Genomic DNA, 26,915 nt, shown 5'->3' with positions numbered 1-26,915 from the left:
TAAACTGAACAATGTTTATATTCGTAACAAAAGTTGAACTAGATAAAATTAGAATGACACTGGCGCTTTCTGCATGTTTGTAGTGCAAACACTTAAGGAGATATCAACATTAAAACTTTACCTTTTAGATGATATACATAAGAATGATAATATTTACAGCAACAAGAAGAAAACAATATATATTTTTTGTGTTTCTCACATTTTAGTTAATTGCTTTTAAAAGTACCTGAAACTGCCAGAAGAATGTTTAAAGTTTAACCACAATCGATTCCTTTAACGAAACAAAAGCTTATCTATCCGTTACAGGAAATCTGTCTTGCTCACCAATTATATTCAAAATGATTACCACTGCTGCAATATAATCTTCACGTCTACAACGAAGTGACTGCTGCACATGATGGAGCATCTCAGGAGTAATCTCACTGCAGGCTGCTATAATATGATTTTGCATGTCTTGTGGTGTAGCCAGTGCCTTCTTTTAGAATACATCCATTAGCATTCCCCACAGAAAAAAATCTAATGGTATCAAATTGATGAACCAGTCTGGCCATCCTACAGATCCTACACGTCCAATCCAATAGTCTTCGAGTCATTTGCGTACTGCATCTTATCCTGTGACCTGAATACCTATCTTGCTGAAACCACATTTTCCTCCCAGTTTCCAGTGGAAGGTCCTCTAACATGAATGTAAGTTAGTGTGTTAGGAAGTTAACATATTTGTCTGCATTCAATGGACCTTCCATGCAAAAAATCAGATGAGGTGATAATGTTTATGCTCCATAGATGTTCTCTCTACCTGACAAATGCAACAGAGATTACTTCAACCTCCTACGATTCACGCTGCTTCATCAGTAAATAAGGAATATACCAATATTATCTTCTCTTAATGCCTAGCAGGGGCGGTTATTCAGGTGAAGTAGGTGAAGTGCGACTTCACCTATTTATGCGTAAAACACAATTTTATCTCGTATTAATAATTAATTCTAGTTATTACCGGTACCATATTTCTAAAATAAAAAGTTTTATTTTCAGTCATTATGAATAGTGTTTAGTTGTATAAATAGTACCTATAACTGTCCGCTGAATAGAATAATGTCAACTATTACGAGCGCCGAGCGGTGTCTATTAGAACTTACAATACTGTAAAGGTGAAATTATTTGGGCTCCCATTCTCATACAGCACTTGGTTTCCATGGTAACGTGACCTCACGCACTAAAGAAAGATTGTATGAGTGAAACTGAAGTGCTTTTCTGAGTCTTTCAGTTACGGAGAACTGTCAGACTTCTTGTAGGTGGAGTAACCAGTTTGCAGATCTAATGGTAGAGAAGGGTTGCAGCTGGTCTCCAAGGCCGGGGGCTATTGTTTAAGGGCTGCGAAATTTTAGAGTATGTACTACCTGATTCGAGAATACTATCCTCATTCCTTGTGTCGAAGCAGCCACCTCTGCAGTGGTAAATTAGCTAGCTCTATGTTATTTTATCAGAAATACACCCAACATACATTCGCAAAGTTTAAAAGTTGTTTTCCGCAGAGTGTATTATTTCTTACCATGAGCTTGCCAGTTTTGTTCCAGCTCTTGTATTTGAAAGTTTAACGCGCACGTAAATGTACACGTGTAGTTTAATACTGTGTACGTATTTATTAACTTATTATTTAATATATCTAGAGTATATTTGTGATAAGTGTATATAGTGCATTAATCCTACATCATAGTGCATATTATATGTTTAATCACTATAGCGCTATTATACAAATACTTAGGTACTAGTACATATAAATGTTGATAAATGATTGCGAAATATGTATCCCGAAAATGACACGGTTTGTTATTTATTAGAAATGCCGTTTTGTAGACTTAAATATGAGGATAAGAAAGATGTTTTAAATTCTGGACGACCTACAGTTCCATTTGTTCTTTGTTTTAAAAAGTGCTAAGAAGTTGTATAAAATAACTTCAAAAATTTTTTTCGATGACAGAAGATTTTCTGTTTGAAGAGATTAAAAATTTCACTCAGAATGCTACATCACAAGAGAGATTTTCCTCATTAGCCCCATACCTTTGCATAGAGATATACTGTCCACCCTCGGTTAAAGTCAGACATTTTATGAAGACATCATCGACAGGTGCTTTACTGCTTTAAAAGATAGGAGGATTGACTCGGTATGCAAGCAATTTAGTGAGTCCCGAAATAAATTAATTTTTCTGTTTTCATGTGTTCTAGAACTATTAAAATTGCACGCAGTTTACGAATAATAGGCCTACTCATTATATTGGTAAAACTATTTATGCATTTGTGTATGTGAACAGCACTTCACCTATTTCTTTTACGGCGAGCCGCTACTGATGCCTAGTGACAAAATTTACATTATTTTCAAAATCGTGTCTGTGTAGTTCTTGATGGAAAAACACATGCTACATAAGAAACTTCTGACAATGGAGAATTAGTACCTCAATTCTTTGACTAAAGCCACTTCCTGCAGAGGTAATACGAGAACTGATTTGTGAATTTACAGCAATAGCAGTTAGAACATTAACTTCATCCTCTTCTACAGTCAGTGTTTCGTTTCGAACATGATTGCGAGGTGTTACATATTCAGTTTGCCCTAACTGATAGGAGAGATTCACAAATGTTCAAGATGGTTGCTATTTCTTAAAATATTTATCGGCATATAAATTACAAGTGTGCACTGAATTTTTCTAATAGGCCTACTCACCATACACTAGAATCATTTTTACTTTTTCAACATTTGTAAATACCATCTTCTATACATTATCCAGCACAACCTTCTACTATAAACTACCATACAGCAGTGACTCGAGCCTCAATACTATTCATTGGCAACAAAACAAAATCTAAACATAAACAGTTTACATAAAGATTACATAGAGTACCAGTACCATACAGAGTAAACAAGAGACTCTCAATGTCAAGATGCTATATTTTACGATAAAATGGATATCATTGTAAGTTTGTTTTCTGAAACAGCGTTTTCATTAATATGTCTTGAACTATTAGCACTGTATAAGTGCTACAAAGCTCATTATCATTCTTATTTTGTCTAGTTTCGTTTCTGCTAGGAATATAAACCTGACAGTCACGGATGAAAGGTAGACTGTTTCCATGTGATGCTCTCTGCATAACACCAAACAATCTAGAGCAGTGGTTCTCAAAGTGGGGTCCCCGAAGCTCATTCTGGGGATCTGTGAATTTTCTGGTTAGGGAAATTTTTTCTTTCCTTCAGAAGGATTTTTATTTTTTATACGGCAATAATATTAGAAGCGAATTGGCCTTTGTTCTTCTTGGTACAACTTATACCCTCATTCAATTGTTGTTGACAGCCTTCATGTGCTACTAACAGTGTGAAGCCTTGTTCCCACGGTGCATGGCTTGGAAAATCATCAGTACAACAATGTCAGACATTCTTCTTCAATTTCATTTGTTTCGTTTTCTTCAATTTGTATTTATTTATTTATTTTTGGTTAATGGAAATATTTTTTTCAATAAAAATTAATAAAGTTTATGAATCGGACAGTGACGAGAAAGTAGCATGTGCTGCAGCAGTTAATGTAATGGTGTTTATGCAGCAGTGAGTTTTTGAAGAGGAAAATGCTGAAACGCAAAAGGCGTTAGTGGATGGTGTCATTCAATGAAAGTCAGAGAAGGTAATTATAATAATATCTAAACTAATAAAATAGATATATAATTTAATTTAGGCCATTTAAACAAACTGCAGTCAAACTGTAAGGCCATAACACAAGAGCTCTATTTTGTTTACAGAAATGTAAAAGTTTAACGCTATTTTAAAGAACTACAAATGAAAATGATTAGTGTCATTATGAACTGGAAAGTTATAACAAGTATTATTTTTAAAACAAGGCAGTAAAATAATCAAACATTTACGAAAACTAAGTTAGTGTTATTACTTTTAGCAACGTAATAATTAAGTTCAATATTGTCTTCACATAGGTAGCCTGAATGAACTTAATTGACTTCCATCACCAACTTCCTGTAATTAGTCATCAGATTTTCTTTCTTCTTCTTTTGCTCTTTCAGAGAACAACTCAATACTTATCTTACTTTCAATTCGTTTCCAAGCATCATAAATCTGGTTCCTATTGTTTATGGTGTTCATTTTGTGGATTCCATATGACAGGTTCTCCCTTGTACAGATCCAAATATTCCCTAATCACTTCATTACTCCACACCATAATGAACTACTTGAAACTGCGAAACTACTCGAAAACTGTGATGTGAAAACTGCGCAACTACATTTCACAATCTCGCTACACAATCTACAAGCCTTTGATGTCCGAGCATTTACCGACATTTCACGGGAAAGGTCGAGCCACGAAATGTTATGTTTTATTTAACGACGCTCGCAACTGCAGAGGTTATATCAGCGTCACCGAATGTGCCGGAATTTTGTCCCGCAGGAGTTCTTTTACATGCCAGTAAATCTACTGACATGAGCCTGTCGCATTAAAGCACACTTAAATGCCATCGACCTGGCCCGGGATCGAACCCACAACCTTGGGCATAGAAGGCCAGTGCTATACCAACTTGCCAACCACTCCGAGTCACCTTGAGTAATAATAAGTCTTTATGTTCCCATGGCACGAGGTATGACAAACTTCAGACCAGGTTCACCAAGCCACACGCCTGGGAACAAGCATTGAGAATGTAAGGATTTTTTGTTCACTGACTGTTGTCGGTACCGTTTTTAAATTCGTTCAATTCGACAAGTTTAAACACAATAACAACAAACATTTTATAAGTTTTGTTTCTAAGGAATTGATGGTTTAAACATCACCATAATATGAATGAAAATGAACTCTTAGATTATTTTCCAGTTTCTAATTCTAACAATATGTGAATTCAAATTCCCTTTATCAACAAGGAGACTCACAATCTCACTGAAAAGGAGGAAGATCAGCTTGTTGAGTTATTGTGTGACACTGTTTGGAAAAAAGTTAAAGTGAATATCAGCTTCTTTTTTTTTTTTTTTTCATGAGAAACCTAATGAACTCTCAGAACAAGTCTTGAAATATTTAACGTCATTCCTATGACTTTATGAGTAGGCATTTTCTGCTCTTTCTTGCATCAAAACTGTTAAAAATCGAGTAAATGCAGTGACATACTTGAGATTAAAGTTAACTAACATTGATCCTAAATATAAAGACATTTTAAGCACAAAGAAAACAGTTCCATTATTTTCAATGAAATAGGAAAACTTTATTTCTTTTTAGTACGCGAATATTATACAAAGATTGTATTGAAATTAGAGTACGCCTATTGTTTTGCTTAACTATTTTTAAAATCAACAATACTGTAATATATTAATGACGGTTTTTTTTTTTTTTTGTTTAAGGACAGTGTATTTATTTACGTTTTGTTTAATTCAAATATACAGTTAATATTGATTCAATTTTGAAAAATATAACAGAAATATCACTAGTCATAACTTATTCACTTAATAGTAACTCGAAAATCTAATCTAGGCCGACGCATTATTTGACGACTTTTGAAGGCGTCTGCGCAAATACTGGTCTATGGAAAGAGGGGCCACAGTGCTAAAAAGTTTGAGAACCACTGATATAGAGCAACAGACAAAATCCTAGTGTTTTACCAGAACAACATTTTGTACTCTACTTTGCATTACTATACTTCCTGAAGATTAAAAAGAAAAATGTTATCAGAACAAGTGAGCACTTCAAAATTCTCCAATGTAAGTTTGGAGGTCTAACAACTCAAAACTTTACAACAGAACTAAAGCACATTTCAGGACAGAGAAAAATAGATATTACCATCATAAACAAAACCAATATGTTTCCAGAAAACATAAAACACCTAAACATTGAAGGTTGGACCACATATCCTCTATTAAAAGCAGAAAAATCTCCAATGCAATATACACGATCATCAACAACAATCTGAAATTTCAGTTCAAGATCATCAAGCATATGGACACATTAGACCATCGAACACACAGCATGAAAAACTCAACAAAAGTATAAAATCTGTAGGAGATATAGCTCAGACAACAGAAATCTAAAACTTACCCACTAAAAAAAAATACGATCATTATTGGGCCTTAACTGCAGTTGTAGCAGAAAATTTTCTAGATGGTAATAATAACTAAATTATACAAAGACTCGGCCATTTTTATTCACCATACAGGCAGGTCAACTAATCTAGGTCTAGATCTAGATATCTTCAAGACTCAACAAAAAGAGATACCGGAATAACTGAGATACTGGCTAAGGTAACCAAGAGGTCTTACTCACAATTACATTCCAAGTCAGAACCCAGACACCACGTCCAAGAATATCTCGTTACTTCCAAAAAGCCAAATGAAATTAATTCCAAACCCCACAGAAAGTGAAATAAATTCAGTAACACTGAATGTAGCAAAATTAATGATCAACTGAGGAAACTCAATACCATTATGGAACAAGCAATTAGAATTACTGAAAAAATTGAGAGGAAACTAGGAAACGTAATAGAAAGATCCAAATTACAGTGAAACCCCACTAAACTGAAATTCTGGATCATCTGAACATACCAAAAAAGAAGCAGAGAAAAGAGAAAGTAAAGAAAAGAATGTTTGAACTGCAAATTAATTTGATGCTACACTATTTAAAAACTCGAAATACAGTACAACTTACTTCATCACTAGTGAATAAATTAGCCCTTGTTTTCTATACTACGAGTATTATTATAGTCTGTCAGCTTCTTCTGATGAAGAGCAGATAAGAGCGGCAGTGTCCTGTCAACGCTTTATAAACATAACATCAGTCGGTGTGGCCTTGCTGTGCTACTCGAAACTGAACAAAATGATGGACCATGAAAGGGAAAGAGGATAAGGCGTGGTTTTCCTGCTTGCATTCCTCTTCCCACTTAATCTGAAATTTCAATAATCTGAATAGGCCCCATTCAAATTAGTTTGGACTAGCAAGGTTCTATTGTATTAGAAAATATAAACAATCAAAGAAATGCAAATCAAGATTTCAGGTATAACAACTTTACAGGGAGTTATACCTGAAATCTTGATTTGCATAATACACGTCACTGTTCGTTAACAGAAAACCACAATTTAAGTCACACGGAGTTAGTGTGCACTCGAAGTTGGTTGCTTGACGGTTGTCAGCCCACTTTGAGGTCTGTGGATATAGAGGGAAAAATTGGATCGGTGTCGGTTAGAGTTCCCGAGTAGCTCAGTGGTAGAGCGTTGGTACGTTAAACCAAAGGTCCCGGGATCGATACCCGGCTCCGGAACAATTTTTCCCTCGAAATTATTCAATCAAAGAAATGTCAGCAATGTTATGAAAAAATATCACACAAATAAAAAGAAGCGCATGGAACAAGTTCTTAGTACCACTAAACTACAAGACGGACCAAAAACCTACAAATTCCTAAATAAACTAAATAGCAAATACATAACACAAGGCACATAACTAATGAAAATTAACAACAAAACCATAATAAATTATACAGAAATAGCACAAATTCAAAATTCACTTTGCTAGACAGTATACAATAAGAAAAGAAAACAAATGGGCAAATAAACTTTACAAACAACAAAAGAAGCAAATTACTGAACAACAATTGACAGTCGAAACAATTCACACATCAATAGGACACCAATAAGTTGTACCTATGAAAGTGTAATGAAGAATATGTCATTACACATAATTGGACTTATTTTAAAATTGATATCACAGTTAAGTACTTTAGACTTAGACTATGTTAATTTAACTATTTCTGTTTTTATACTCCTCGCATTTATTAATCATCCGATTTGTGTATGAATAAATTTTTATAAAATTAAAATTACATTAAGTTGAATATTTCGTTAAGCTTTTACATGTTAAAAATTTCTGTACTCTATCAGAGGTATACCGGCAGATAGAACACATCACCAGCTTTTGGGAATGAAACTACAGTTGCGTTTGTTTCAATGTTTTATTTTTGTTTCACCATGAATCCCTGAATGGGTGCCCTTACTTAGTGTGGGGGAAGTGTATTCTACATCAAAATCCCTGTCCTGTATCTGTTTGTGGGTGATGACTGAAGTCCTTGGGACACATCTGAACACGGCATGGAGTCCCTTGCTCCTCACTTGCAGTATCTTCATAGTCATGCAGAGTATATGTTGAGTTGTTATACCTTTCCAATCTCATATTCTGATCTCACTAGTCGCCATCGTAAGTAGCATGACTCCGACATTCAGATTAAACAATTTCAGATGACACAAGTAGATAGCTGGGGAGGAGAATCATACAGAATATTGAGAAGTCTCGATTTTTGGCCATTGACAATCTCCAAATATTTATTTTCATTCCAAAGTACAGAACGTTGCCTAGTCAGAAGTACACTACAGTAGACTCGTACAGCTCTTCAGTCAACTACTTCAGATCAAATTCCTCATCTTCCTGTTGTTCCAACTACTCTATCTCCAGCAGCATGGTACCGGTATCGATGTTTCTGAGTTGAGTTCTTTGAATGTTATATTGTAGTGACATAAAGCGGGTTGTTAACAGATGTTTAAGCCATGTCATCATAATGGACTTCATAAAACTGCTGAGATAAATGAACTTGTGGAGTACGTACGTGTTTCTTAATGCTAATTTTTATCTCTCTGTCTTCATCCAGATCTCTCAGTAACTTATTCACCAACTTGTCTATATCCACTGTTACGTTTATTAGTTGATACACGACTCCATTGCTCCTGATCTCAGCCTAAGTTGGAAAATCTGCATAAACGGCAATAATTGTGGTGAAATCAATCTTTACAGATTGGATCTAATGGAGAAAAACTGAAACAAGAGCCTGGGTACTCTAAGCCAATAGTATTCAATCTATGGTACACATATCTCCAGGGGAGCGTGAAGTTGTCTCATGGGGTACACATCTCACTGACTACATATGTAAAAATGCTAACATAGGTGTTTATTTTATTATACTTGATAATTATTGCAGTTTACCTGTTTTCTTTACAATATCAACTCTTGCTTTTCGTTGCTTCAATAACATTTTACTTAATTCATTACTATTACAGTAGGACTTCTATTATCCGTGGTAATGAAGGGGATGGACCGAATGGTTAATCGAAAAAATTGGATAATCCGTACCATAACAGATTTTCATAAATAAAGTGCATAATATTTAGGCCTATAGTTTCGTAACTGCTTCCGTGGTGTTGTGTTTAACATGCTAGTTAGTGGATCAGAAGTTCACTAATTTAAGTCTGGTTACTAGTGATGGGTTATAATAGCTAAGGGAACTCCTTGTGATGGTTGTCTGCCGAAAGATAGGAGTAGAGGTCTCGTGTTACAGATTTGCACACTCGTACTTTCTACAATTTACCTTTTTTATTAAATCGCGCACAGTTGTAACGCCAATTTCGTATTATGATTGGATATGAGATAAAGATTCTGCTTTCCCAAATCTCTCAATTATTTGCTCTTTTTTATACTTAGCACAACACATTTTCTTTCGACACCCATGGAAGATATTTTACATTTATGTTATGCAGAACATCCACTCCAACAGTAGAACAAGGACTGAATTGTACACGGGTTTTGCAATTGTGAAAGTTCTTCGGGTCATTACCTTGAAAGGAGGTAGTGACTATTTTACAAGTTAGGAAAAACACCCCCGCCAACAAGTAACTGTATAGGACTTTATATTTTGTCCTGTAAAAAAGAGAGAGAGAGAGTCGGATAATCCGCCAATCGGTTAATAGGGTGATGGATAATCGGGATTCTACTGTATTATTGTATCAAAAACTACTGTATGTATGTATTGTATTGTGGGGGTAAGTTAGCAAAAAAGATTGAATATCACTGCTCTAAGCCATTAGATCGTGAGAATGATGGCAGTTTATCTAAGTTGATAATCTTTCGGCACATGCTACACAGGGAGAATTTGGCTGCATCTTCATTGGCAAAGTGTTGACAGAGCAGATACAACTGTTTTGCTATCACCTTCTTTGCAGTGGTATCTGAATGCATTATTTAGGAATTGTTTCTTAAATTGTGCATCAGCCAAATCATAAATCTTCATTTACTCCGGTGATCTCTAGTACTCCTACAGATCAGGCTCCATTTAGTGCATATATTCGCTTCAGTTGCACTCAGTCTCTGCCATCATCATTTCGTCATCTTGAAAATTGTGTTCATATAGCTACTCTTATACTATCACTAGAACTTGGTGGCGGATGGGGCAATGGTGCACTCAAAGTACTGACACCTATGTTGACTCTGCATGCAGAATTTCTCTGCCATTGCCTTCATTTCCTGAGTTACTTAGCACTGAACAATTGTACCCTGTTTTACGTCTTGTTCTTCACTTTTTCCTTTTTTCTATGCATGTTTGGCAAATTATTATATTTTCTCTTCATATGAAACAGTCCGCCGAGTTAGCTCTGTGGTAGCACGTCTGCCTCCAAACTAGCTGGCCCGGGTTCGATTCCCAGCAGGGTCAGAAATTTTCATGTAAAATTTCTATCTCGGGACTAGGAGAGATGGCAGTGCATAACTTCTAATCACTAAATTGTGCACCAATATGCCTGGATTAAATTCCAAATCTCTCCGCAGTGCATATGAAGAGAAGGCATATGTCACTGTTGATAGTGATTCATCTGTCGGATGGAGACGTTAAGCCTGGCAGCCCCCTTGGTGCTATTCGATAGGAGTGGGCTACATGCCGGCACTGGGTTTCCCCTTCTCCCTTCCTCACCATCATCATCTTCACCCATTCCCTACACTACACTTACACGAACACCTACTAACATGGTCCACCAAAGTGGTGTGCAACTTGAAAATAGGTCACAGTCTTGCCATTTATCCGCAGTATGCGGAACCCGAATCACACAAGTGAAGTGGGCGGGCATTAGATACACACACATACTTCATATAAGCAACATTGCAAAATTAGTCCCAGTTCACAACGAATTTTTCACTATGGTTCACTCACAGTATATTGCACGTGTCTATTATCACTTTAATATTATAGAACCAGCAATTACAAATCAAACAAGTGGTCGCACAGGTCTGTAGCTGCTCTTGATGCCGAGATATAACTGAGAGGTCGAGCAGAATGGCTAATTTTATATGCAGCTTTGGCACACATCCATAGCAAGGGGAGGTGGCATCATTGGGCATGGTCACACAATTGACATTGGTTCATGGCCTAACTAGCACTAACATTAGCATTCAAATGTGTCTCAGTGTTGTTACAGTAAGCATTTGAAATTGTCTTTTTTTTTTTTTTTTTGTTTTGCCACAGATCCTGGAATGGAATGGTGGCCATACTTGATGCAGGGATAGACGTATTCTACATCATAAATTAATAGATTATGATGCCACATTCATTTGTTTACCCTTTGTGTTTTATCACGGCTGGCTGGATTGAATCTACTTCGTTTTAATAATAATTATTTTAGTCATAATGTAATAAGAAAGCATCTACCAATCATAGCAACCCTCACACTACAGGAAAGTAAAATAGAACAGAGCCAGCAGCAAAGAATAATACACTCTTTCATAATTGAAAGAAGTAAAGATATGATAGAAGACAGCATAAGAAATCTCAACAAATGCAGCATTAACAAAGCAGTGGAATCGATTCCATTAGAAAACTCGTTAAACAGAGAAGAGCCAAACCTTACTTTGATTCAATCTGCTATGAGAAAAGAAAGGCTGTAGTACAGAACTATATAATGCAAGGATGATGAAACTAGAAGAAAATCTAGCAGAGTACAACACCTCTAGAAAAGAATATAAAACCCTCTTAACAAACAAAAAGGTCTTTATGGAAGCAGAAGCATAAAGGATCAGTGAAACTACTTACTTACTTACAAATGGCTTTTATGGAACCCAGAGGTTGATTGCCGCCCTCACATAAGCCTGCCATCGGTCCCTAACCTGTGCAAGATTAATCCACTCTCTATTATCATATCCCACCTCCCTCAAATCCATTTTAATGTTATCCTCCCTCCCTAAAGGTCTTTTTCCCTCCGGCCTCCCAACTAACACTCTATATGCATTTCTGGATTCGCCCATATGTGCTACATGCCCTGCCCATCTCAAACATCTGGATTTAATGTTCCTAATTGTCAGGTGAAGAATACAATGCGTGTAGTTCTGTGTCGTGTAACTTTCTCCATTCTCCTGTAACTTCATCTCTCTTAGCCCCAAATATTTTCCTAAGAACCTTATTCTCAAACACCCTTAATCTCTGTTCCTCTCTCAAAGTGAGAGTCCAAGTTTCACAACCATACAGAATAACCAGTAATATAACTGTTTTATAAATTCTAACTTTCAGATTTTTTGACAGCAGACTAGATAACAAAAACTTCTCAACCAAATAATAACAGGCATTTCCCATATTTATTCTGCGTTTAATTTCCTTTCGAGTGTCATTTATATTTATTATTGTAGCTCCAAGATATTTGAATTTTTCCACCTCTTCGAAGGATAAATCTCCAATTTTTATATTTCCATTTCGTACAATATTCTGGTCACGAGACATAATCATATACTTCGTCTTTTCGGGATTTACTTCCAGACCTATTGGTTTACTTGCTTCAAGTAATATTTCCGTGTTTTCCCTAATCGTTTGTGGATTTTCTCCTAACAGTGAAACTACTACAAAACACAAAAGCCTTACAAGCCTATGGAAAAATTATAGCAAGATCTGTGCTAAAGTCCTTGTGGATTTTCTTCTAACAGTGAAACTACTACAAAACACAAAAGCCTTACAAGCCTATGGAAAAATTATAGCAAGATCTGTGCTAAAGTCCTTGTGGATTTTCTTCTAACAGTGAAACTACTACAAAACACAAAAGCCTTACAAGCCTATGAAAAACGAATAGCAAGATATGTGCTAAAATCCTTAAGTGGTTAAAACATGTAGGGATGGGAATGGATGACAGCTATAGATGTATGCTGATGGCATGTATTGGAAGCAACTAGTAGCAGCGTGCTACAAGAACCTCTGGACAAGCTCACCTATGGGCAGAAATAAGCAGTCTGCATATAAACAAGAACAAGATTTTTGCAGTGATCTTCAGGAATGGTGGAAAATTGAAGACTACAGAAAGAGAGCTGTGCTGCAGAGGAGTAAGAATCAAAATAAAAAATTTGTTTAATACTGAGAATAACGCTTTAAACATTTGGCACATCACTTAGCATATACATATAAAAGGAAGTCACCCAATCATTACTAGCAATGAATGAGATCACGGAATAAATGAAAATTATTCAAAATGAAAATCTTCCCGATTGTCAATATGGTAATTCGGGAACACACATCAGTGAGCAACATGAACAAAATTGAAAAAATGAAAGTCACATATTTAAAGAAAGCAATGTGCCTATCTAGAAGATCTCAGACACTATCTCTACCAACATCAGCACGAGAACAGCAGTACGTAAGAGAAGGGAGGAAGCAACACACATCCCTTCAGATTTCTATGCAATGGATGCCATTCCTGAGTCAAGATTGGACCAAAACAAATTTTGAGCTCCGATACATCATGACTGGCTTCCAGTCCATGACTTTCACTGGAAGATATGCAGATGAAAGATTTATCATGCCCCTGTCAGGATATGTGTGTGCGAATTATGTAGCAGATGGTGTGAAAGTACCACATTCAATGGTGTACAAAAAGGAACTAAATTAATTACAGAAAGTGTGACCAGATTTCTCTAATGTCAAGTGCAGTAACATTTCACATTAAAAAAAGAACAAAATCTTGTGAAAAGTCTTCATATATAACGTAATTATGTGTTTTTGATTTCAAATAAAGAACCATGAGCTTTTAACTAAAAATTATCTTTCATATTCAACACTCCCTGAAAAAAAAAAAATATTTGCAGACACTGAATATGAACAAAAATCGACCAACAGACAGACAGCTATACACAGACAGATATACAGCATGACAAAAAATGCACTTTCCCATATCATGTCAGCGAAAATCTTGAAATCAATTTTTTTTTTGCAGCATCACAGTAATTTATATCTCGTAAGTAAAAAATAAATATATAAATAACAGAATTTAGTTGAGTAAGTTGTACTATATTGCTATTATCACTACTGGTTGAAGATTAGGTGCACCGTTCAGCTAAAAGCATTTGTTTCCAACACCATATATCTAGGTTTCTCATATTTCGAAAAGACAAAGTGAAAGCAGATTTTATTCAAGACATTCTAATTTCTCCTACTATCACTCCAGCTTTTATCTCATCCTCCTTATCATCATCATCCTCATCCTTGTGATTATGATCATCATCATCATAGCAAAGTTGTATTGCCCCTATGACGTGTCTAAAAAATCTAATGATCAACAATAAACAATAGAGACTGCAATTCACCAAGTCTTATTAAATATATTAACTGGGTAAAAACTGCTTAATTTTGTTTGTTGCCAAAGTGTTTTTTCTATTGTACATTTTTATTGTTTTGTATATTACTGATATCATCCTATCACATCATCGGGGTAATGTAACTCCGCCTTCCAGGCGCCCCAACCTCAGAAGTGGGTTACAACTAAGCCACGGCCAGGAGAGAAGACCAGAAATGTCGAAAAGACAACCTGGTGGCATTAGATTAAAAATAGTACTGAAATTTAAAAATGCACCAAACATAGTCATTGCTGAAAAATGAGTTTTTGTACTTCATGTTGTGTATTGAAATGGATTGTAATATGCAAAAAAGTGTGATGACTTAACTAAGTGAACTATTTATCTCTTGTTATATGGCTCCAAATATCGTTAAATGTTCACATATTTATTCCATAAAAAAAAAAAAACACCTCACTATAGTGGCGATCCCTTGAAAATTTAATATCAAATGCAATTTTAAATTTCGGAAATACAACAGATGAAGAACTTCCTTCTAAAATGTCAACTTTAAGAACTTTTAGAACACATGGTATAAATACAATATTTGTGATTTATAACTAACCATCATCATAATCTCTAGCGATGTGTGTGGAGCAGTTAGATTTGCTTTTGTTACAATAACCATTATAATGTATGTCTACTGTATCTTGAACAAAGGTAATATTCTTTCTTACAGGTACATGTTTTTGAAATGCAATGCATTAGTTACCAGTCACAGTGACATAACTTTATATGAAATTTCGGCAGTGTGAGATATTATATCTCGCACAAGGATTACAACTGCTTGGTGATTGTTGAGAGCGTCTTGACATGTTATTGTGGGTTATGTCATCCTGAATTTTCCTCTGTGGAATATTCTCTTAAATTTTATGCAGAATGACATGTTTCGAATAAGAAATAAGTTCAATAATGATGGACAATTCTTAAAATGTGTAGCATGCCACACCTTTTTAAACAGAAAAGATTCAATTTTGTTCATTCAAAAAATATTAGTGGCAGACACATGCACTTATGCATAAAAAAGAACATTGCAGTAAATAAATGTACATGCTTTCAAGCAAACTTCACTCTCAATCGCACTTTACAACCATTATACAGGCACTACGGTTCACCATGGTTTTGCCTATAAAAAGTGTTTCTGTACACTTCCAACTAATTGAATGAATAATTAATTAACATCTTTAATAATCAATCATAAAATATTCACGATAATTACCTAATCCAAATGCAACTACTGCTATAGAATTTTGAAGAAACAAGTCTACAATGTTCTAGATATTCTTTGTTTCCTTTTTGCTTATACATAAATGTTTATCAAAATTCATCTGTTAGCAATCAATAGTTCTGTGCCATAAACGTTGGTAAGGAAAGAGGATAAAAATGTCATGAATAATTTCTTTCATGTCTTTTACGACACGTGGTTTCCCAAAAATAATGTATGTAACAAGCATTATCCAACATTAATAACAAATGAGAAATAATAATAATAATAATAATAATAATAATAATAATAATAATACTGTAATAATAATAAAATAATAATAAAATTACTACTCTGTAATGTGATATTACACTGACATTTAGAAATAAAACAAATGGAAGTTCAAATGCTAATTTCCAACTCAGTGACATAGATATTGTAATAAAATAAAATTATCAAATAAATAAACAATTTACAACTTGTTTACAAGGTAATTTTGTTAAAACACTAAAGCTCATAAATGACATTCTGAGAGAATATTTCTCTAAAATGATTCATAATGTTGTTATGCAATAACAATTGTGTTCCGAAATTCTTCTTTTCCTAGCTTTCCAGTGAAATGCATAATTATTTTTCCCTTCCTGCAAGTTTCCTTGAGTTCTTTGCTGTGCAAAAGTGGTCATTATTTAGTATTTTCTTTTCTTCCTTGCTGAAGTTGCACTGGCTGTTCGTACATAATCTTATAACTTGATGACTTGTTGAACATTCATGTTCCATTAAGTATGCAGATTTCAACTACTGGTACTGCATTCTTTATATTTATTTCACTTATTGTCGTATCTCTTCATATTGTTCATTTTGCATATCCCGTGTCTACTCTTCTGATGTTATTAAAGAATGATCAAAGTGTAATACATAGTTATACTGGTTGATTTCTTGACAAAGCTATGTCGGTAACCATTGAAGTAATATTTATGTCTGGTATTTTCATTATATTTGCGAATTTTATGCAGTTAAATTAATTTATCAACTGTTACGATATTTAATGACTCATCAGCAAGCGTATAATATACAATTTTAAAGTACAGTATGCGCCAAAAAAAACAGTACTGAAATTATTGCTCATCTGTTGTCCACATTTCCCTAGTAGTTTGACAAATTGTGAATTCAGTGTTGTGTTGATTTCTGCAATTATGGTTCTCACAACAGAGGAGAAGGTGTATAATGTACTCTGAAAATCAAGAGAAGTCATTATAGTGTGCAAGACGACATGACTGATCACTTACGATGGAACTTCTCAATGACAGCTAACATTGTTATGTTATTTGGTGCCATATTATTAAATTGCTCTGGTACTACTCTTTAACGTGGCACAAGCTCGACTGGAAATAATACTCGACGATAACACCTTCTCTTCTATGTGAGAACCATAATTGCAGCACTAACCCCAACACTGAATATACAATATTATGTTAAACTATCATATAAAATAAATAAATATTTAGTTGCTAAGGAAACATGGACAACAGATGAGCGATAATTTTAGTATTGTTTGTTTTGGCGCATAATGTATTCATTCTATGCCATTTCAATTTATTTTAGAATAAAAAATATTTATATAAATTGCATTCTTAATGATGTGACAAACTATATGAAAAAGGGTGAATTGTTTGTAAACAAGAACCTCTGGAAATGCAATGCATTTAATTTCCAAGTGAATGTCAAAGTGAGTGTTATGATAACTTACTTCCTCTTTTTATCCTCTTACAAAAAGAGAGAGTTCTCCATCCTACCTGCCTTAAGAGTTCTATGCTCTTCATGTAAGGCATCTCTAAGCTTCATTTTTATACCTTACACAGTATTAACATTTTTGCAATAAATGTGAGAAAAATTCCTAATATTTGTAGCAAATTTCAAAGAGTTTAACATATATATTCCCACTTGTTAGGGATATATACAATTACGTTCGATTCCAATACTATATAAAATAGTCGAAAGGTGTGGTTATAAATCTAATTGAAGACGTATACAGATATGATAAAAATAAACAATTTTTAACCCAAAATTTAAAAAGTCGTGTATGTCCGTACATATCTTTCAAGTTAATTTCGTTAGCACCAAGCATCTTGCCATTTACTTATCGTCAATTAACGAGGAAGGAAAATTTAACCACGGTAATTGTTCCCAATTTAAAAAAATTCAAATAGTAATTGTTGAAAATAAAATCTAATAATTTATAATAACTAAGAGAATGTCATTAATTGATATAATATGTGCAAATATACTGCAGTTTATCTAAATTTTGGTGTGCTTTGCAGGAATTGTGTAGAATGACAGGAAATGAAGCTAATACAGTGTATTTGTACTTTGGTTATGATAAAAATGTCATCATTGAAATTAAATACAGTTGTAGGAATGATACTCAAAATTGTACAAAAATGTAAATATTACAGAAATATGTTTCATAGACTGTAGAGTATCCATGATCTTTTATTATACCAAACTTCATTTACATAGATAAAACTTTTCACGAGTGTTCTGTAGCATAATGAAAAGTTCATCAGTTCTAATTGTTTGTCGTAAATATGGTGACCCTAATAAAATTGTTAGTGATATGAAATTCTCTTATCATACAAAACTTTAAGCTTCTACATTAAATGACAATAGTTTCGTCTGCCACATTGGAATGGTTAAATACAGTATATGGGATGATAATATATGGCATCATGATGATATTCAGTGAAATTGTGACCTCGTGGACTCTATTAAAATGAACCAACTGAATCAAAACGATTTGTGGTGATGGATTGTGGGCAGCTGGTCTCAAAAGCCTAACTTATCAAACACCTTAAAATGCTTGTGTGATAAATTTCCAAAGAATATATTCACAAATGGACACAAGATTCTCCCTTCCCAAAAAAGGAATAATTTTAAATATTATTTACTTCTTAGTGTAATTATGAAATCTGATAATATTTGAATATAGGTTTAATTTATATTATTTCTGTTTTTAGAACATAGCCAAATCACAAATTAACTTAATGCATATTATAATGTCACATGATATTTCTCAAATAGAGTGTTACTTTTGTGAAATGAATGGTCAAAAATGATTTGTAGATACTTATCTAAAGTAAATCTGGCTAAATGTTTAAGTGACTGCTCTACATGTCGGTGGAATGACGAACAAAATACTGATATTTAGTCTTCTTTGAGGAGGAGACTCTGTATTAATAAGTATTAAACATGAATAAAACTATCGCTCCACTTTAAACATATTGATATCTACTTAACCACCAATATTTCAAAATATTTTGCAAAGCCATAACACTTTTCCTTCTAGCTCTCCAAAGCAAAAACAATGTATCACTTTGCACCCACTGGCAATAATTGGAACAAAAATGTTGAATTAAATCAACAGGTTTTCTAAGACAAAGTAAGTTTACGCACAGAATAGCTTTTTAAACACATTTTCCTTTCTTTTACCTCAATGGATGGCATGCTTTGTGGCATTAACTGTTCGTATTATTTGTAATTTACGTGATAAATGAATTGGTATGGATAATGTTTCCGCACAGAAAACATTTCACTACGACTATCTTCTAAATTATAGTGTTTGTACTTATACTTGTATTATATAGAAACCAAAGAAATATACTACGATAAGAGCCACATACTATAATGTGTCAAGTAAGTATCGTATTCTACCACTGTGTATTGATTCAAGCTATTCCTTTTTAATTTATAGTATTAATAATGCAATATTCAGAAAAAGTTAATATCTGACTTTATACAGACGGAAAACTTCCATTTTCATTTTTTCTAGGTCAGAATTAAAAAAAATATTATATATTAAAACATGTTACGGTATTTAAAAGACGTTCTCTTAGTTCCTTTATGGATTAAATGAAGAATGTATATGACACGATTCAATATATTACTTTCGAAGGGACATCATATTTTGAAAACTGTTGCACCTTTTGGTATCCCTATCACATAATAACATTGAAGCTGCTCTTGTTAAAAGAAATTTAATATGAATTATGGTTAATATTAATCAGTGTTTGTGTTATTTAACTTAAGATACTGTACTGTAAGCATATACGCTATTGTTATAATTAAATAAGAAAATATTTATATTCAGTGCACCCATTTTATTCCCTTACTGCTAAATGACACTTTCACTGTCTGCAGATGTGCTGTCAGCTTGTAATGCATCTGCAAAATAGTCGCAAAAGAATCTCTTGGGCAGCCACTTATCATTACCATCAACTATTACTACATAAAAACAATACTTTACTTCTAAGTGTTCTACACGAAGTGTTGTATCATTTAGGATATCCTTGGTCAAAAATTGTCACCCTCTCCTCCACCTATATTGTTTGTCTTGTACACTTCCAGTGTCTCTTACATTTTCTAATAATATATGCACTGTAGTAAGACCAAGAAATTTTTTGATACCTACGATAATTTTTTGTGTGTCAGGCAGAGTTATTGAGAATATGAGAAACATAAAACACTTGCTGCTGTATAATAAATAGAGTAGACTTCAAATGCTCCAATCACATGATCACCACAAAAGAAATTCTGGCTCATACTGACTGCTAAATCCAGCAAGAAATTTAACTTCCTTTCACAGCAAATACTTTAGTAACTACAATACATATTCAACCAGAATGATATTTCTTATTTTCCTATACTATTTTACGATCAATTCCAAATAACTTAGGAGTTGTTTCCCTTTATTTTGTATTTTTCTTGGTTATCTTAATTGTCATCTTAGATCCTGATCTTAGCCAAAACACAGAACGAGGCATGTAGGGAAACTCATAACACAGCTGCAGGAAAGAGTGCATGCTACTTAGATGTAAGGAAATAAAATGGGCACACTTTGTATGGTATATTGGTAACTAGACTGAAGTGTGTGTGTGTGTGTGTGTGTGTGTGTGTGTGTGTGTGTGTATGTATGTATATATATATATATATATATATATATATATATATATGTGTGTATGTATATATATATATATATATATCATACAACGAACTCACACACTTTATAAATTTACATTTGATGAAGCAGAGCATATAGCTACTGATGAGTATTCGAGTATAATATCTTTCAACAGAAGAATAATTAACACAATGTTTACAAACATAGCACGAAGCTGTGAACCCTTTTTATATAATCAGTCACAAGAGCATAAAAATTACCTCTTTACTTCTGAAGTGTGTAAAATACGCTATAATCAAAAACAAAATGTACAAATATCACTCTTGATATTTTCTTCTAATGCTATTACTTTCTATGCGCAGAACGTTTGCACATCAGCAAGTTAAATAGGATTCTTTTTTAATTTGATATGTTCTTAATAAAGTGATTAATGCAGAAAGGGAGAAGAAAAAAAACAATTATGTTTTATGCTAATCTGTAATATATATGCATCAACACCAGACACGTAGATATTTCAGATGTCAGTTTGAAAGTTCTGTAAATTAAATTATCCTTTGGTAAATTCAATTTCAGGCCATTTGACAAGTGAACAGAAATAAAGTGATGTATACAAACACGTGGATCATTATCTGTAATACAAAAACCATTTAGCAACTGCTTTTTTTTTTTTTTTTTTTTTTTTTTTGCAGAAGCCAATAACAAAGTTTTCTAATATGGTACTGTGAAAGTATACTGTATTTCAAATCCTTATGTTGACAAACAGCCCCATCAGTGATAAATTACACATTGGGTCAAAATCCAACATTTAATTCCTGGATGCCAGATGTCTGCCACTCAATTCATCCGGCAACATACATGCTGACATCGCAGCATCAAGTCCTCTTTTGCGCCACAATAAACTTGCATTCTATGAAGATTCCTGTAAATATAAGATAACATTTACTATCTAATAACGCTTCAATATCTGAATATCTTACTCATGTTGAATACATTTCTTTTATCAAATCTGGAGAATTTCTCAGTTCTTTTGCTGCATGGTGAATATCAAGATTTCCAGTAATCATCTGCTGGTTCACTATTAAATCCTTTCTTCCTCTCTTTCACATATGTCTTTACTACATAATGACTAATAAAATCTAAAATTAGTGCTTGTGTTTTAAACCGAAGTTAAAGATTCTGGAAAGAAATGTTTTGAGATCATTTATGAGTGTTACCAAGTTTCTTATCTACCCAGCTCCCTAAGGAACTGTCGAACAATATTGCAATTTAAAAGTAAATTGTTTAAACACGTGACCAGTATTCATGTTTAATTCTCCTTTGTGTGTATGTGTGTATTATATGTAATTTTCCTCGGTGTTGTATAGTTATAATTTACTTTGAATTTGTTATTTTTGCACAAGTAATTTGTAATAATGGTTCACTACTGTACCGCTTGCATATTCATTGAATGTAACTTTGAGCCTTATATTATTTTGTAATTATTATTTAGTATGTTTGCATTAATTTACTCAACTTGTGCTTGTTATGACTGTATAAATTTTTATTAGTGTTCTTTAAATATTAGTAAAATTGTATCAGCTTCTTTTATTTCTGGCTAAGTGGAAGAGAAGGCCTGATGGCCTTAACTTCGCCAGAATAAATAAATTATTATTATTATTATTATTATTATTATTATTACATGTGTAAACCTATTTGATCAAGCTCTATTTTCTGTAACGCTCTGGACTCAAAGTTAGTAATGTCAGAATTCTGGTTTCTTTGATCACAAAAATGTACAGTTTCCCTGGAAAAGGATGAGACGATTGAATATTCCTAAGTCTCAGATGTAAGACACTGCGCATGATCGGAGACCAGAGCACCGATACACAAGATAACGAACATTGAGTTACTTAAATTCAGGCTATTTGGTTGGTTACTAGCATCGTTCCGAAATTCAATTAAAAAACTGCAAAAAATATGATAATATTACGTAAATAAAAGATAAATATATACATAAATCGTGTAGTTAAATCGACAATGGACCTTCATGACTAGATCGACACTCCGCACAAAAAGGAAAGCTTTCATGTCGTTTCCATAGCTCAGACGGTAAGACTTCTGCGTGTTGTGTAGAAGAGTGCGAGTTCGATTCTTAGTCTACACAACAATTTTTTTTTGTCTAAATAACGTTGAAATAGCTAAGTCACGTTGAAATATAGTTTTACAAAGTCCTGAGATTAAGTGTTAATGATCGCAAACAATACAAAATTACAAGTTATAATATTATAAACGTTAATCTAATGAATGCATTTATACACACACATATATACAATGTAAATGCATATATATTAAAAACTAACAATTAAAATGAAATTTAAAAAATATATAATAATAGACAAACTTTTACAAAGGTTTAGAGTCCTTAGGCTATGTCATTTGTTGAGTAATTATTACAATAATTTATTAATAGCTTTCCCATATGTGTAAGAAATGCACTCGCAAAAAACAATTTTTGTTAAAAGTATGGCTTTGGATTATCTCATTCTCACCCCCTGCAGTTAATTTTAACTATTTTATCTACGTGTTTGCATTCAATTTTATTCATGTTATGATTGAATGTAGCACTGTTGCAGTTATTGACTAATTACATATATTAATGATTATTATTAAATACATCTGTTAAGTAACCAATTGCAGTATCTTTTGCAAAATCTTGAATGTTTAAGTTGTCAATAATATTTCTGTACTATATACTATAATACGTTAAAAGAATTTGCAATAGATTTGGGATCCTCTACTTTATAATCATTGGTTTTAATGAAAAAATATTTTCTTTCTTAGGATATCTACAAGTTTAAATTTAATAATATTACGAATAGGTTTAATTGCATTATCTGAATTTTGTACTTTTCTACTCAAATATATTCTATTTCCCTCTTTCATAATTTTTGATAAATTACACTGTACTTCTTGCAGTATTTAAGAACATGAAGATCATTACATTGCAACTCATTACATATAGATTCTTCTTTTTAATACATGAGATTTTGAAGTCCCTGCGTTATCTACATGTTTTAACTTTTGAATTTTTTCACAACATTGAGTGGAGAACATCCACTGAAGTGATTATGAAATTAAGTGAAAAATTCAATATATTTACTCTTAATATCAGTAGTACCAGTATCATATATGTTTTTCCAAGATTCATTTTGTAGACATAAATGTAAATAATCACTAGATACAGCAATTACGATCCTTTCTTAGTTTTTAAATTAATATTTTGAAATTGTTCAGAGACATTGGAAACACATAGGATTTGTCTATCATGGTCAGACAAGCCATTGATTATAGGTTCTGTCGAATAGGAATTCGGTCTAATTCTGTGTACAAAACGTTTATCAATGGCTGTGTTACTTCAGCTTGTATGCTATGGGAAAATGACCCTACGAATAAGGTTTCCAGTTTCAAGGAGTGAATTTAATTTACTTTTACGGAAAAGTTCCGAGAGATAATCTATGTTTATGTCACTACAGATCACAAATTCCATATGAGATTTCTAAAGTCTTTTCTTTACAAATTCAATGTTGGCTATAAATATTAATAAATAATGCAAGAAATATGAATGATTGTAGTTATAAGTCTGATTTACATTATAAAAAGCAAGAAGTTACATTCCTCGGCAAGATTCGAACTTTTGATGTTTGGTTTTGTCGTCCAACGCACAACCATGGACCTATTCAATGCTTATGTTAATAACATACAATTTAGCTGTAGCAATGTGGTGTCATAACTTGGGGTTTGTTTATTTAATGTAATTAGATTTAATTTGATTAGTTTCGCAACAATTGGACTTCCTGTTATTTAGATATTTAATTTAGGGTTGATTTATTAACTCTTACTATGCAAGATGCCTCTTATTTCAATAATTCTAGACCATGTTAAATAGTCATTGTCTACACTAAAGTATTATCGTCATCTCTCATTTCTCATCGTAATGGCGAACCGACGTGACATGAGACAGCGAGTTATAGCTCTAGTTGAGGCTGGATATGGGGCTAGATCTGCTGGCGGTTTGGTCGGTGTTCCTGGAAGTACAGCCGCGAGATGGGTTCATTGTTACCAAAATTTTGGGGAGGTCGAAAATCGCCCTATTCCTGGCGTCCGCGGATTTCTTCATTGGAAGAGGATGCTCTTTTATTCGAGACAGTTCGACAGGACCCCTTTCTGACTGCTAACGAAATAAGAGCAGCATCTAACTTTCCCGGCTCTTCACAGACTGTGATCAGCAGGTTGAGGACCCGCGGTATTAGGAGCCGGAGGGCTGCGCAAATGGAAATATTGGGGGAAGCACAAGCTGTCGACCGTCTTGCCTTCGCTACCAATCGAGTGGATTTCGATTGGAGAAATGTAATTTTCTCCGACGAAACAACCATCTCGAGTGATTACGAAGGTCCTGTCCGTGTCTATCGTGAGGATGGTCTCTGACATGATCAGCGCTATGTGCACCGACGTGAAAGATCGGGGCGCTTTAGCATATCGTGTTGGGGGTGGATGTCTTAAGATGGACCTGGCGTTATAGAACACATCGATGGCCGGTTTAATGCGGAAACTTACGAGCACATTCTGGAAAATATATTCCTTCCCTCCGCCCGAGAACGTTTTCCCGAAGGAACATTGCTGTTCCAGCAGGATAACCATCCCGTGCACTATGCTGCAAGCATTCAAAAATGGTTTCAAAGGAGACCCGAGATCGAAATCATTAATTGGCCTCCGAAGTCACCTGATGTGAATGTCATCGAAAATTTATGGGCGGAATTGAAAAAGAGAAGGATAGCCACCTATGCCCACCGACGCCCTCGAAATCAAGACGAATTGTGGGATCAAGTTGTTGACACCTGGGAAGATCTCGCCGGGGATCAGAACTTATTCCACAATCTCGTGACATCCATGCCGGATCGACTTAGAGCTGTAATAGAAGCTGATGGCATGTGGACAAGATTTTAAGTTAACAGGTCTCTTTTTGTTTCTTATGATTTTTGTTTGAGGAAGAATACTTTTAACTTCCAAGTAAGATTTATTTTTTTTGACGAGGTTCAGCCCACTTGTAAGACCCAGAAATTGGGCATAAATTATTCCATATTTTTCGACAAATCAGACAGTCAAGGAACTCTGAACAAATTAATTACACCTCAATAAAAAAAAAGTTTTACCTGGGTCGAACACGAGAAGTTTCGGTTATACAATGGAACCGGCACGCTACTATATGAGCTACCGAGACAAGACAGTGATAGCAGCAGTCCAGAATGTAGATCCCTTAGCAGGCATTTGCCATTCGGTAAAGTGAAGCAATGATATTTTGGGACTCGAGCTATGTTGTGAAATCCTGGCCTTAAATGGCAGTCTTCTTCGTGATCCTTATTCTGGTCCTTGTCCTTGTTGTGGTCCTTGTAACAATTCTTGTACTATCTGTCATGTTATGTATCCCTACATCGATATCGAGTGAACCGCGCTGTAGAACTTTAACTTCCGACGACCAAGAATCGTCTCATTCTTTTTCAGGGTAACTGTACCAGGAGAAATGATCGAACTTTACCAACATTTCTATATCTTATAACAGAAACAAAGGGGCAATGAAAAGGAATAATTTATTTTTCCAGAATTCATTACCATAAATTCGTGAAATTTCTATTAATATATTTTGATGAAATTAATGTTTATTATGATTGAAAACTGTCACTATGTTCAACATGATACGAGGTTTTTGAATTGATAAATTGGTCAGAAAGAGAAAAGGAAAGAGGATATTCAAAATTTATTTATATTTAAAATTCAAATTTGAAATGAAATGAAAAAATATTAAGAAAAATAAAATGCAAAAGAAGACACCAAATAATGAATCAAGATACCGGAGACTGGTGTAAGATTCAATAAATGAATGGATAGAGAGGCCAAGAAACATATGATGTTAGCACATCACAAGAATAAATCAAAGAATAGCAGAAACATTACGAAACAGATAACCAAAAGAACACAAAAGCAGCAGCTGCCAAAAAATGATGGCAGGACTGTGTGTTTAACGCACTTTATACTTAATTCTTAATTTTAAAATTAATTTTCTGGTCGCATTTCTTTAATTTCAGAGACAAGAAGCAAGAACGAACAGGAGTCTGAAAAAGGAAGTTGTAAACATTATATCTGATACATCTTTTCCATTAAGCAGGTATTATTTTAGATACAGCATAGAATCTATAATGGAAAAGTGTCATTTGTATGATACCTATGTTCTTCTTCGTGGGAACATGATAGTGAAAGGCACTCATAATAGTGTCTTTGATGTCTCATGTAAATGTCAGGAGAACAAATTTTC

At 33.9% G+C, this 26,915-nt stretch overlaps 1 protein-coding gene across 12 annotated transcripts in view; it reads right to left on the bottom strand.

Moving 5' to 3' along the window:
* The window catches only part of alph (protein phosphatase alphabet), a 142,071-nt gene that overhangs the window by 30,296 nt on the left and 84,860 nt on the right, over positions 1 to 26,915 (bottom strand). Inside the window, exon 6 of one of the 12 annotated variants that reach the window (XM_069833236.1) lies at positions 21,287 to 21,488. The exons of the other annotated variants lie outside the window; for them this stretch is intronic. Coding sequence (XP_069689337.1) covers positions 21,477 to 21,488 — 12 coding nt within the window. The 3' untranslated portion in view covers positions 21,287 to 21,476. Of the gene's footprint in view, positions 1 to 21,286; positions 21,489 to 26,915 lie in introns of those variants that run through there. 12 annotated transcript variants of the gene reach the window in all.

Source organism: Periplaneta americana, chromosome 8, assembly GCF_040183065.1.
Source record: "Periplaneta americana isolate PAMFEO1 chromosome 8, P.americana_PAMFEO1_priV1, whole genome shotgun sequence".
Taxonomy (NCBI): Eukaryota; Metazoa; Arthropoda; class Insecta; order Blattodea; family Blattidae; genus Periplaneta; species Periplaneta americana.
Note: the sequence above shows the minus strand (reverse complement) of the source record. Positions and strands in the feature narration are given on the sequence as shown.